This window comes from Cetorhinus maximus, chromosome 6 (genome assembly GCF_964194155.1).
Source record: "Cetorhinus maximus chromosome 6, sCetMax3.hap1.1, whole genome shotgun sequence".
NCBI classification, from domain to species: Eukaryota; Metazoa; Chordata; class Chondrichthyes; order Lamniformes; family Cetorhinidae; genus Cetorhinus; species Cetorhinus maximus.
This window is the reverse complement of record NC_135884.1, coordinates 6,515,628-6,529,171: the sequence shown is the minus strand read 5'-3', so window position 1 is coordinate 6,529,171 and position 13,544 is coordinate 6,515,628. Positions and strand designations below refer to the sequence as shown.

Genomic DNA, 13,544 nt, shown 5'->3' with positions numbered 1-13,544 from the left:
GAGCCTTGGTGAGTTCCTGCAATGCATCTTGTAGATGGTACACACTGCTGCCAGTGTGAATCTGTGGTGAAGGGAGTGAATGTTTGTGGGTAGGGTGCCAATCAAGTGGGCTGCTTTGTCCTGAAGGGTGTCAAGCTTCTTGAGTGTTGTTGGAGTTGCACTCATCCAGGCAAGTGGGGAATATTCCATCACACTCCTGACTTGTGCCTTGTAGGTGGTGGACAGGCTTTGGGGAGTCAGGAGCTGAGTTAGTCACCGCAGGATTCCTAGCCTCTGACCTACACATGTAGCCACAGTATTTATATGGCTAGTCCAGTTCATTTTCTGGTCAATGGTAACCCCCAGGGTGTTGATAGTGGGGGATTCAGTGATGGTAATGCCATTGAACATCAAGGGGCGACGATTAGATTCTCCGTTGTTGGGGCTGGTCATTACATGGCACTTGTGTGACATGAATGTTATTTGTCACTTGTCAGCCCAAGCCTGGATATTGTCCAGGTCTTGCTGCATTTGAACATGGGCTGCTTCAGTATCTGAGGAGTCGCGAATGCTGCTGAACATTGTGTAACCATCAGCAAACATCCTCACTTTGTGCAGCGAGTAACTCGCCTCCTGACTCCACAAAGCCTGTCCACCATCTACAAGGCACAAGTCAGGAATGTGATGGAATACTTCCCACTTGTCTGAATGAGTGCAGTTCCCAGAACACTGAAGAAGCTGGACACTGTCCAGGACAAAGCAGTCCACTTGATTGGCACCCCATCCACAAACATTCATTCCCTCCACCGTCGACACACAGTAGCAGCAGTGTGTACCATCTACAAGATGCACTGCAGGAACTCACCAAGGCTCCTTAGACAGCACCTTCCAAACCCAAGACCACTACCATCTAGAAAGACAAGGGCAGCAGATAGATGGGAACACCATCACCTGGAAGTTCCCCTCCGTCACTCACCATCCTGACTTGGAAATATATCGCCTTTCCTTCACTGTCGCTGGGTAAAAATCTTGGAACTCCCTTCCTAACAGCACTGTGGGTGTACCTACACCACATGGACTGCAGCAGTTTAAGAAGGGAGCTCACCACCACCTTCTCAAGGGCAACTAGGGATGGGCAATAAATGCTCGCCCAGCCAGCGAAGCCCATATCCCGTGAATGAATAAAAAACAAAACTTCTGACATTATGATGGAAGGAAGGTCATTGATGAAGCAGCTGAAGATGGTTGGGCCAAGGACACTACCCTGAGGAACTCCTGCAGTGATGTCCTGGATTTGAGGTGACTGACCTCCAACAACCAAAAAACAATCTTCCTTTGTGCTAGGTATGACTCCAACCAGCGGAGAGTTTCCCCCCTGATTCTCATTGACTCCAGTTTTGCTAGGGCTCCTTGATGCCACACTCGATTAAATGCTGCCTTGATGTCAAGGGCAGCTACCCATAAGATGTAGGAGCAGAAGTAGGCCATTCGGCCCATCGAGTCTGCTCCGCCATTCAGTGGGCTGATCTGATAATCCTCAACTCCACTTTCCTACCTTTTCCCCATAACCCTTGCTGATTAAAAATCTGTCTATCTCAGCCTTGAATATACTTAACGACCCAGCCTCTACAGCCCTCTGTGATAAAGAATTCCACAGATTCACCACCCTTTCTCACCACACCTCATGAGATTGAGTCCTTGTTTTCCATTGAATACTGGTGACACTTGCATTCCATGGGTGGAATCTTGTGCTCTTCCCTTTGGCGAGTTTGGTGGCGGGGTGGGGGCATTTGATCAGGTGGAATGTTGGCGAGTGGGGATCAGGCCATCTTCCTGCCTCCACCCCGATTAAACCCTTGGAGAGAAGGTTCATGGATGGCCTTTCCACCCTGCCACCAATTGAGGACTTAATTGGGCAATTAACGCCCGCTTACAGGCCTCATCCTACTGCCGCTGGTATGAACTCAGCAGCGGGTGAGGGGCTCACCATGTGGGGCACGACAAGCAAACCTGTGCGCGGGAGCTCGTGGGCTCCCAAGGGGCTCCCTTGTTCAATACTCTCAAAATTCTTAGTGCCTGATTGATGAGCAATGTCGGGAAATGGGGTGCCCGCTGAAAGTTACCCCCATTGCCCTTGCTGCCAATCCCCTTCTCCTGCGATTCCCTTCCACCCTCGCTGACCTCTGGCCTCGAATCCGGTGACAATCTTGGGCGCTGGGTGGGTGCATTACCGGCGGCAGGCACTGTTTCCATGGTGGCGCTGCCGTTCAATAGAGCTATCATCCTCTGATTGGCTGGAAGCTCTCGGCAGGCGGGACTTCCGCCCCTTGGCTCCCTCGATCCCAGGGAAGACCTGGTGCTGCCCTCTCAAGTGCCGGAGTGGAACAAGACACAGCGGCATTTCCCGAAAAGAGGCAACACCAGGACTGTCACCAGCTCTCCGGCCAGCAGCAGGACCCCCGTTACTTCCACAAGATTCCATCCCAGGGGCTTCCTTCCAACTGAGGGATTAACTTCAGGTGTTGGTGTCACTTTGCTTTTCTGCAACTAATACAGACTAAGACTTCTGTTTTGTGCTCGTTCGATGATTCTTTGGGTTTGTGCACCATGTAGTGTAGCATTGGGCCTTCCAGACTCGGCATTCCCGGATTCAGTGTCTGGTCTTAGGTTGGGAAGGATATTGAATCAACGTAAATGGAATCGAGAGGCGATTAAATGTCTACAATATATTATGTTTGCATTCACTCCTTATCTGTGTCGCTTTACTTTCTGTTACCTTTTTTGTCACATTTTTAGCGTCAAATCCTTCTCATTGCGTTCATTGTAGGTTTCTCCTATGTAAACTTGTCATGCTTTAATTACATCATCTGGCCCCTCCCCCCCTCCCCCGGTGACTTTCTGTTCAGTCTCTCAGCACGTCCACAGCACAGTCCCTCTCAGGATAGGTTCACACCTTGCTTCTGTCTACCTTGACCTATCCCCAGGTAACTTTGTCTTTTGCTTTGCCTTCTCCTTTTTTGGGGCTTTTTCCGGTCTCGGACCTGGGGATGTTAATTGAGGCTGATCAGTCTTGGGCATGATGGCTAAACGCCCTGCTGATGCTCGCTTGTCTGCATTTAAATGTGAGCAAAAAAATAAATATCTTTTTCACTCAGGTCCAAAACTTTACTCAACTTCTTGTTTGTTTTTGTTTCCAGGGTGAGGCTGGTGATTCGGGAAATCCAGGGAAACCGGTAAGGTTTACGTCATTTCTTCCTGTTCCCTGCACACTGAGGTCCCATTCCTCATTTTCTATTGCTGTATACAGATGCGACCTATTGGCTCATTACTCTACCTCAGTCAGGCATCTGCGTAGGGCTCACTTTAATCTACATGACTGGAAAATATATATAAGTAAAATTAAGCACTTCCTTCGTTTCTTGAGCCTTCTTAACTTTATCTGGCTCATGACTGGCACAACCCGCAGGGAGTGGTCTGTAGTTTATCCCAGTGGTTCTTGAACCAACTCCTTGAGTTATCCATATAGCCCCACTTCCCCGCCCTGCACATTTTTCTATTCCCGGTACTTATCCAGTTCCCTTTTGAAAGTTATTGAGATCTGCTTCCATCACCCTTTCAGGCAGCGTATTCCAGGTCATGACAACTCGCTACTTAAAAATTTTCTCCTCATCTCCCCTCTGGTTCTTTTGCCAAATACGTTAATACTGACCCTCTTGCCAGTGGCAACAATTTCTCCCTATCTGTATAAGAACGTTCAGAATTTTGAACTCTGTTAAATCACCCTTCAATCTTCCCTGTTCTAAGGAGAACATAGAGTCATGGAGGCCTTACGGCACAGAAGGAAGCCATTTGGCCCATCGTAGACAGCACCTTCCAAAGCCGCAACCTCTATCACCTAGAAGGACAAGGGCAGCAGATGCACGGATGAACTTGCACCTGCAAGCTCCCCTCCAATCCACACACCATCCTGATTTGGAACTATATTACCGTTCCTTCACTGTCACTGGGCCAAAGTCCTGGAACTCCCTCCCTATCAGCATTGTGGGTGTACCTATGCCACATGGACTGCAGCAATTCAAGAAGGCGAAGGCGTAGTGGGATTGTTGCTGGACTAGTAATCCAGAGACCCAGGTAATGCCCTGGGAACCTGGATTTGAATCCTGCCATGGCAGATGGTGGAATTTGAATTCAATAAAAATCTGGAATTAGAAGCCTAATGATGACCATGAAATGATTGTTGTAAAAACCCATCTGGTTCACTAATGCCTTTTAGGGAAGGAAATCTGCCGTCCTTACCTGGTGTGGCCTATATTTGACCCCAGTCCCACAGCAATGTGCGTGGTTGACTCTTAAATGCCCCCTGAAGTAGGAGGGGGGAGATGGGTAATAAATGCTGGCCTGGCCAGTGACACCCACATGAATAAAGAAAAGATGATGGCTCACCACCATCTTCTCAAGGGCAATTAGGAATGGGCAGTAAGTGCTGGCCTAGCCAGCGACCCCACATCCTGTGCAAGAATTAAAAATAATCTAGTCTATGCCAGCTCTCTCTAGGAAAATTGTCAGTTCCATTCCCTCACTCTATTCCTGTAATCCTGCAAGTTTATTTCCCTCAAGTGCCCATCCGACTTCATTCATCATCTTCACTTCCACCACCTCAGTGAGTTCTAGGTTATTATCGTTCACTGTGTAAAAATGTTCTTCTTCACATCCCCCTTGTATCTCTTGGTGAGAACCTTTATATCTTTGTTCCCTCATCCTTGCACAATGAGCTAATGGGAGTAACTTTCCTTTCTCTACCATATCCAAACCTGACATAACCTTGTTCACCGCCATCAAATTTCCCCTCAATCTCCTCTGTCCCAATCAGGACCATCCCAGCTTCTCTAGTCTCGACACATTTATAATCTCCGTCTTGCAGCATACCAATCCTTCCATCTTCCCATTGCAGCATCCTGCAGTTTCACAGTTGAGTCTGGCGTCCTGGCTTTAACCACTTTTCCTGGGAATCTCTTCCAGCTGTTTTGTAGGAAAGGAATATTTCCAACTGTCTGCCTCAAATCTGCCCCGTACAACCCGATGCCTTTGCCTGTGTTGGCTGAGCTGAAATCTTTTTAACTTTTCTATTTCCATAATGTTGAATTCAGCATTGCGTCACAGAGTCAGGCCAGTGGAGTTCAAACCAGGCTGGTTGCTATGGAAATGTGAAGTGTTAATTAGCTAATTCATCATGGATGTCTTGGCAACAACGCTGTTTGCTTTCACAAATTACTGTGACTTTAAATAGTGAGAAGACTTCACACAGTCATACTGCTAAAATGACTATGTTGTAGATAAGCATCTGAAACCATCAATAATGATAAGCTCCTTTGTGTTTGAAGAAGAGTTCTCCCCAGTGCACTGGCCAATATATATCCCTCAAGTGACATCACACAAATAAACACCAACACTGTGGTCATTACTACAGTATTGTTAGCGGGAGCTTGCTGTGTGCAAATTGGCTGCCTCATTTCTTACATTACAACAGTGACTAAACGTCCAACTTTGGCTAAAAAGCATTTTGGGACATCCTGATGTCATGAAAAATGCTATTTAAAAGCAAGTCCATGTCCAAATGCAGCAAGACCCGGACAATATCTAGGCTTGGGCTGACAAGTGGCAAGTAACATTCACGCCATATAACTGCCAGGCATTGACCACCTCCAACAAGAGAGAATCTAACTGTCACCCCTTGACGTTCAATGGCATTACCATCACTGAATCCCCCACTATCATCATCCTTGGGGGTACCATTGGCCAGAAACTGAACTGAACTGGACTAGCCATATAAATACTGTGGCTACAAGAGCAGGTCAGAGGCTGAGAATCCTGTGATGAGTAACTCCCCTCCTGACTCCTCAAAGTCTGTCCAACATCTACAAGGCACACATCAGGAGTGTGATGGAACACTTTCCACTTGCCTGGATGAGTGCAACTCCCACAACACTCAAGAAGCTGGACACCATCCAGGACAAAGCAGTCTGCTTGATCAGCACTACTTCCACAAATATTCACTCCCTCCTTCACCGACGCACAGTGTGTACCATCTACAAGATGCACTGCAGGAATTCACCAAGGGTCCTTAGACAGCACCTTCCCATGACCACTACCATCTAGATGGACAAGGGCAGCAGATAGATGGGAACACCAACAACCTGGTAGCTCCCCTCCAAGTCACACACCATCCTGACTTGGAAATATATCGCCGTTCCTTCACTGTCGCTGGGTCAAAATCCTAGAACTTGCTCCCTAACAGCACTGTGGGTGTCCCTACCCAAACAGGGACTGCAGCGGTTCAAGGGAGCAGCTCACCACCACCTTCTCAAGGGCATCTAGAGATGGGCAATAAATGCTGGCCCAGCCAGCAAAGCACACATCCCGTGAACGAATTAAAAAGTAATAAAAGCAATCTACTGTGGGTGCTGGAAATCTAAAATAAAAACAGAAAATGCTGGAAATACTCAGCAGGTCTGGCGACATCGGTGGATATAGAAAAACAGAGTTCATGTTTTGAGTCCGTATGACTCTTCTTCAGAGTCATACGAATTGAAATGCAAGTTCCTTCTTCTCAGACAATGTTATAGAGTCTTAACTGTGAGTTTTTTAAATCATAAAAGCCACATTGTCTACACGTGGCTAAGGTAAGGGACAAAGAACTTTCTCTCTCATTTCCTCTGGATGGTCAGTTAATACTCGAAGTTACCACGGGTGACCAGCCTGGTTTCAGCTGGCTGACGTTGAGAGAACCGTGGAATTTAACATTACAGAAATGTTACAAATTTTAAAGGATCGTATTCAGACAAAGAGACCAACTTGTTGCAGTGAGCCGTCCTGTCCCACTGCCCTAACAGTTGTGCAAATGGAAAGATTCATTCTGCATTTACTGAATCCTTTTAAGATCCAGGTGCCGTGCTACCAGAATGGTGCACAGTATTCTGGCTAGGGTATTGTACGGCTTCAGAGAGTTGGAGCTCCTTGGGACATTGAATCTTAACTAACAGGCAGCAATCCTTGATCTCTTCTGATTTAATTAATATCAGCTGATAGGAAATGAGGTCTTTTTTTGTGCTGTTATCATTGCGTTCTCCAGGGGATTTTTAAGGCGATGCCATACTTGATGTCTGTTACTGTTTGCTAACTTTGTTCTTTCCGGGTTGATGCTTTATAGGGAATACCAGGAAAGGATGGCGTCGATGGAGTGAAAGGAAACCATGGCGAGAGGGGAGAAGTGGGGCCTAAAGGTTTCAAAGTAAGTCATTGTGGGGAAGGTTATGAGGGGCATGTGTGAAATCTTTAAACCGCATTGACTCCAACTGTCGGCAGTTCATGCAATGAAGCCTTCCAAACTTGGGCTGTGTGTACAAATGGCTTTTCAAGCTTGGAATACTGGGCTGAATTATTAATACCTGCAGTCCTGCCACACGATGGCAGCGAATGGAGGGCAATTTGGATCATGTTGACCAAGCTGTATCTCTCTTTTGTTTTTCCGACACGTGAGAAACGACTTGTAAATTACTTGACCTCACCGCGCAGGAGTGAAACCTTTTATGCTTGTGTAAAAAAAAACCCACAGCATTGGAACTCCATGGGCAATCCGAGTGGCTATGCCGAGATTCAATCCCGAGGTCCACCCAGCAACTACCAGGAACATCCTCGGGAAGAGCAGCATTGCCTGCACGGTTACTTGAGGTGTTTTTCATATGCCATATATAGACCTTAAAAATGTTAACTGTTACAGGAAAGGACTGGTATACACAGAGAGCTGGTATACACAGAGGGCTGGTATACACAGAGGGCTGGTATACACGGAGGGCTGGTATACACGGAGGGCTGGTATACACAGAGAGCTGGTATACACAGAGGGCTGGTATACACAGAGGGCTGGTATACACAGAGGGCTGGTATACACAGAGAGCTGGTATACACAGAGGGCTAGTATACACAGAGGGCTGATATACACAGAGGGCTGGTATACACAGAGGGCTGGTATACACAGAGAGCTGGTATACACAGAGAGCTGGTATACACAGGGGGCTGGTAAACATTTTGTGTGCAACCTTGGATTTGTTTTACAGGGTGACAGAGGGGTGAAAGGTGCCTGTGGTGTCGATGGGCAGAAGGGAAGTAAGGTAAGAAGCAGGCACGGAGATTTAGCGGTTTCATTTATCTTTTGAATTAGATAGAAACAAAATTTAAGAGGAAACAAGTAATTTAAGCCTGAAGTTAGGAGGTGAAATATTGAAGTGAGAACTAGTTAATATCATCATTAAAATTGTAATAGTTAAAACAGCATCAGGTGAATATGCAAAGCTAATATGTAGATTTTCATTTTTATTTAAAGATTTACATAAAGCATTACTGTTCTGTACATCATCTCCATCAACCCAGTGTGATTCTGCATCCCTTAATAGCCTTACCTAGCCAAAATCTATCAACCTCCGTTCCGGAACTTTTCAATTGACCCCCCAGCCCCAACAGCTTTTTGAGGGAAAGGTTTCCAGTTTTCCACTCCCCTTTGTGTGAGGGAGTTCCTCCCAGCCTCATATGGAAAGCAAAGGTACTCCGGGATATATAGAGTAGAAGAGAAAGGTGAAGTAACGATGGGGCAGGCTGCACAGGCCTAACGCTTAGTCTTGTCTTTTCCTCCTATTTTGTAGACATGGGCCAGAATTTTACCTTCAGTGTGTGTGCGCGCACCCGACACGCCCGAACATAATATGACGCGCGATGACGTTGGGCGTACGTCCCGACATCATCGTGCACACGCGCGACATTTCGTTCAGCTGCGCACCCGCTGATAATTGAAAGGCCCATTGAGGCCATTAACAAGGTGATTAAGTTGAAGTTTACCCTGCCCGTCCAACCTAACGGTCGGCGGGGCAGGCGAAAAGGCCAAGCGGCCTTTATGTTTTTTAGGAAACCTCACCCACGAGCAGGTTGAGTCTTCCTGAAGCTAATACAAATTAAATAAAAACTTTATTTTGAAAATAAAAACATGCCCCATCTCTTGTGACACAGTCCCATGAGGGGACATGCTTCGTTAAATTTTTAATGTCTTTATTTATTTTTTTAAAAAGCGCTTCAGTCTCCCTGAGGCAGCTCCATGCTTCAGGGAGATTGAAGCGCTCTCTCGCGCGAACTGCTTGCTAGGCCTGCTCTCCCTCCTCCCCCTGCCCACACAGGTATTGCTGAGCGCTACCGCTCGCGATCCACGCAGGGTGGGCCTTAATCGGCCCGTCTGTGTGAAATCGCGGTGCGGAGCCAATTGCGGGTGGCAGTCAGCTCCTTGACTGCTCCCACCAAGCCCGCCCGATGAGGGAAAAATTCAGGCCATGATTTCTGTCATTGTCCATCTTTAATAGTGACTGCATCCAAACCCATTCATAATTAAAAAGCAGATCTCAGTCCTGTCTCTGGCAAGCCTTCTTGTTTCTTTACTTTGTGCATTTTTTTTATGCAGGGTGACCCTGGCATTCCTGGGAGACTCGGATTCCCTGGCAAAAAGGGAGAACAGGTAAAGAAACCATGGAAATGGTGCTCAGATCCCGGCACGTTTAGGTGCTGTCGTGATTTTAAGGGTAGGGGATGGAAGATAAGTCATCACCTGGACATCACTGAACACTGACAAATGCATTGATCCAGATTCAATCATTGCTTCGGTTAGTCACCACCAAATCAAAGGAAATATTACAAAGCTGGTTAAAACTAAGTATGGAAACACAGGAGGCCATTTTAACTCTGGGAAATGGTGCGAAATTTGGCCCCTGATCATTTTTTTGTTTGTTTGTCAATGGGATCTGGACATCGCTGACTGGGCCAGCATTTATTACCCACATGTACTTGCCCTTGAGAAGGTGGTGGTGAACCACCATCTTGAACTGCTGCAGTCTATGTGGTGTAGGAAGGAAGTTCCAGTGTTTAGCCACAGTGAAAGAGTGACAATATAGTTCCAAGTCAGGCTTGGAGGGGAACTTGCAGGTGGTGGTGTCCCCATGAATCTGCTGTCCTTGTCCTTCGAGGTGGCAGAGGTTGTGGATTTGGAAGGTGCTGTTGACAGAGGCTTGTTGAGTTGTTGTAGTGTATCTTGTCTATGATACACACTGGTGCCACTGTGCACCAATGGAGGGAGAGAACACTAAAGTTGTTGGATGGGGTGCCGATTAAGCCAGCTGCTTTGTCCTGGATGGTGTCAAGCTTCTTTCGTGTTGTGGGAGCTGCACTCATCCAGGCAAGTGAGAGTATTCCGTCACACTCCTTACCTATGCATTGTAGACAGGGACAGACTTTGGGGAGTCAAGAGGTGAGTTACTCACTGCAGAATTCCCAATCTCTGGTCTGTTTTCATAGCCACAGTATTTATATAACTGGTCCAGTTAAGTCCCTGGTCCAAAATATGATGATAGTTTGGGGGGTGGTGCGGGAGTCCAGTGATGGTAATGCCATGGAATACAAAGGGGAGATGTTTAGATTCTCTGTTGTTGGAGATGGTCATTGCCTAGCACTTTCTGTGACACAAATATTGCTTTCCATTTATCAGCTCAAGCCTGAATGTTGTCTAGATCTTGCTGCTTATAGGCATGGACTTGGGAATGGCACTGAACACTGTGTAATCATTAGTGGACAGCCCCACTTTTGACCTTATGATGGAGGGAAGGTCATTGATGAAGTTGTTGAAGATGGTTGGCTCCAGGACACTCTCAACAGCAGGAAAAACAATTTGTATTTATATAGCACCTTTGGCATAATGAAATGTCCCAAGGTGCTTCACAGGAGTATTATAAAACGAAGTATGACATCGAGCCACATAAGGAGATATTGGGTCAGATGACCAAAAGCTTGGTCAAAGAGGTCAGTTTTAAGGAGTGTCCTAAAGGAGGAAAGCGAGGCGGAGAGGTGTAGGAAGAGAATTCCAGGGCCTAAGCAACTGAAGGCAAAGGCACCAATGGTGGAACAATTAAAACTGGGAATGGTAGTGAGGCCAGAATTAGAGGAGCACAGATCTCAGAGGGTTGTGTGGCTGGAGGGGATGACAGATGTAGAGAGAGGTGAGGCCATGGGGGGATTTGAAAACAAGGATGAGAATTTTAAAATCAAGATGTTGCTTAACCGGGAGCCAATGTTGGTCAGCGAACACAGGGGTGATAAGTGAATGGGGCTTGCTGCAAATTAGGACATGGACAGCAGAGTTTTGGATGACCCCATGATCACAGAGGGTAGAAGTCAGGAGTGTGTTGGAATAGTCAAGTCTGGAGGTAACAAAGGTATGAATGAGGGTTTCAGCAACAGGTGAGCTGAGACAGGGTGAAGTCGAACAATGTTACAGAAGCGGAAATAGTTTTGGTGATAGCACAAATATGAGGTGAAAGCTCATCTTGGGATCAAATGTGACACCAAGGTTGTGGCAGTAGCTAAAGAAGGAACTGCAGGAACTCACCAAGGCTTCTTCTGAAACACCACCCAAGCCTGCAGCCTCCACCGCCTAGAAAGACAAGTGAACCAGGTACATGGGAACATTATTACCTCAATTTCCATGTCCCACTCTCCTGAGGAACTCCTGCAGTAATGTCCTGGGGCTGAGATGATTGGCATCCGGCAATGATAGCTGTCTTCCTTTGTGCTAGGTATGACTCCAGCCAGTGAAGAGTTTACCCCCTGATTCCCATTGACTTCAGTTTTACTAGGGCTCCTTGAGACCTATAATGCTGCCTTGATGTCAAAGGCATTGACTCTTTCCTCACCTTATATGTCAGGAGCGAACGGGAGTGGGGCTTTCTATGTGGTCCTCTTTGGGGTATACATGACAGAATGTGCAGTTGGGCTACACACTGGACTGGAAAAATCAGGAATAGTAGTGTTACTGTACACTGTATTGATTGCCATTTTGTCTTTCAGGGTGAACCTGGTGCTACTGGTCCCCCAGGTCTCTCTGGGAAAGAAGGGCTCATTGGACCCAAGGTATGAAACCAGTGGCAGGTCTTTGTAGAATAGCGTCACAGGACAAAGGCATTCCTGACACATGACCTACATGTAGCTCATAGCATTGATCTGCTCTGGTCTGTCCTACAGGGCGACCGAGGGTTCTCTGGACTCCAGGGACAAAAGGGAGAACGAGGAGAGAAAGGAGAGCGGGTGAGTTAAAATTACCGACGCAAAGTGCAGATCCACGTGTCGACTGCCGAATCAGAGGAAAGAGAAATCGAAACTATGGGCTGGATTTTCAGCATGGAGGCGGGGAATAGGGGTTGGAACTCTTTTCAGGTCCCAAACCCACCTCTCGTGGGAAACTGATTAAGTTTAAGACTGTTAGCTGGGTGTAGCCTTAATCGGTTTGGAGAGTGATTCCCTGTCCAATGAAGGGTGGCAGGGGGGCTCGCGAAACGGGAAGCCCAGTCAGAGGGTTTCCGAGGACTAACTGCGAGGGTGCCTCCACAAGAAGGTGCCCTGTCAGCCACTTCTTAAAACTTTCATTAAAAAAAAAACACACACAAAAGTCAGCCAGGCCACCACTCTGCTCCAAGGTGTCCTTTAATTGCAGCCTCCAAATCAGGCAAGCAGGGTTCAGGGCTCCCACCTCCGGGCAGCTGATCCGTCCCTCCACACCCCTGTCGCATCGGGAAAACCCCGCTCTGTCTCCTTAGCTCAACTTTAACAAGTCTCTGAACGAGCCCTGTTTGCCTACCCGCCTCGGGGGGCAGGGGGGTACAGCCCAGCCACCCCAGGCCCCAAACTTGCTTCGGCCAAAATGGCAGACGTCGGAAATGAGACCCGGAGACCGGCATGCCAGTCAGCCTCATCGTTTTCAGGTCCCGCGTGTCCCCGTTCCCAACCTCGGGGTGGGGGGGGCCTGGAAGTTTAACGCCCTGACTTTGACGCTGGCACCTCCCGACAGTGGAGCTAATGCACTGGCTGCATCGGCCTGGATTACGGGCTCAAGTCTCTGGAGTGGGCCTCAAACCCAGAACCTGCTGACAGTGAGGCGCGACTCACCAAGCTGGGGCCGACGCTGATTATATAGAGTGTGGCTGCAGAAATGAAACAAAGGCATTAGATTCCATGGTCAATCAAAGTTATGTTAAATTCTGTATTTTCTAAAGAAACTAATACATTAGGTTGATCAAGCCCCCTTGCTTCATTAGTGGGAATATTCATTTGCACGGCCATGTTGAACGAGTCTGTGACAGGATGTTTCCTAATTCGATTCTACACAAGTCAGTGGAAGCCGATGGAAAAATTGGCATCTAATGACCGAAATGAGAAGCACCAAGCGATATTATCAGCTTCTACCCATTTGACCAATGCATGCTCGTATAATCTTCATGTGTAGCTATGCTATACAGCTGCTGGACTAAGTCCACGGGACTGATTTTTTCCTGGAGTTTGAATGACTCTTTGAGGTGTTTCAGTGGGTTGGGTTTAGAAAAATCAGGGAATGTGGCGTTGCTGTTTTCCTGTGACATCAGTTACTCAGAGTCCACAGGATGAACATTCACGGCTGAAGTAGGGCTGCCAACTTTGATGGGATGCAT

At 47.3% G+C, this 13,544-nt stretch overlaps 1 protein-coding gene across 1 annotated transcript in view; it reads left to right on the top strand.

Moving 5' to 3' along the window:
- LOC144681409 (uncharacterized) overlaps nucleotides 1–13,544 on the top strand; it is a 119,587-nt gene that overhangs the window by 71,636 nt on the left and 34,407 nt on the right. The window contains exons 33-38 of the mRNA XM_078543004.1: nucleotides 3,177–3,212; nucleotides 7,187–7,267; nucleotides 8,094–8,147; nucleotides 9,479–9,532; nucleotides 11,911–11,973; nucleotides 12,085–12,147. Coding sequence (XP_078399130.1) covers nucleotides 3,177–3,212; nucleotides 7,187–7,267; nucleotides 8,094–8,147; nucleotides 9,479–9,532; nucleotides 11,911–11,973; nucleotides 12,085–12,147 — 351 coding nt within the window. The remainder of the gene's footprint in view (nucleotides 1–3,176; nucleotides 3,213–7,186; nucleotides 7,268–8,093; nucleotides 8,148–9,478; nucleotides 9,533–11,910; nucleotides 11,974–12,084; nucleotides 12,148–13,544) is intronic.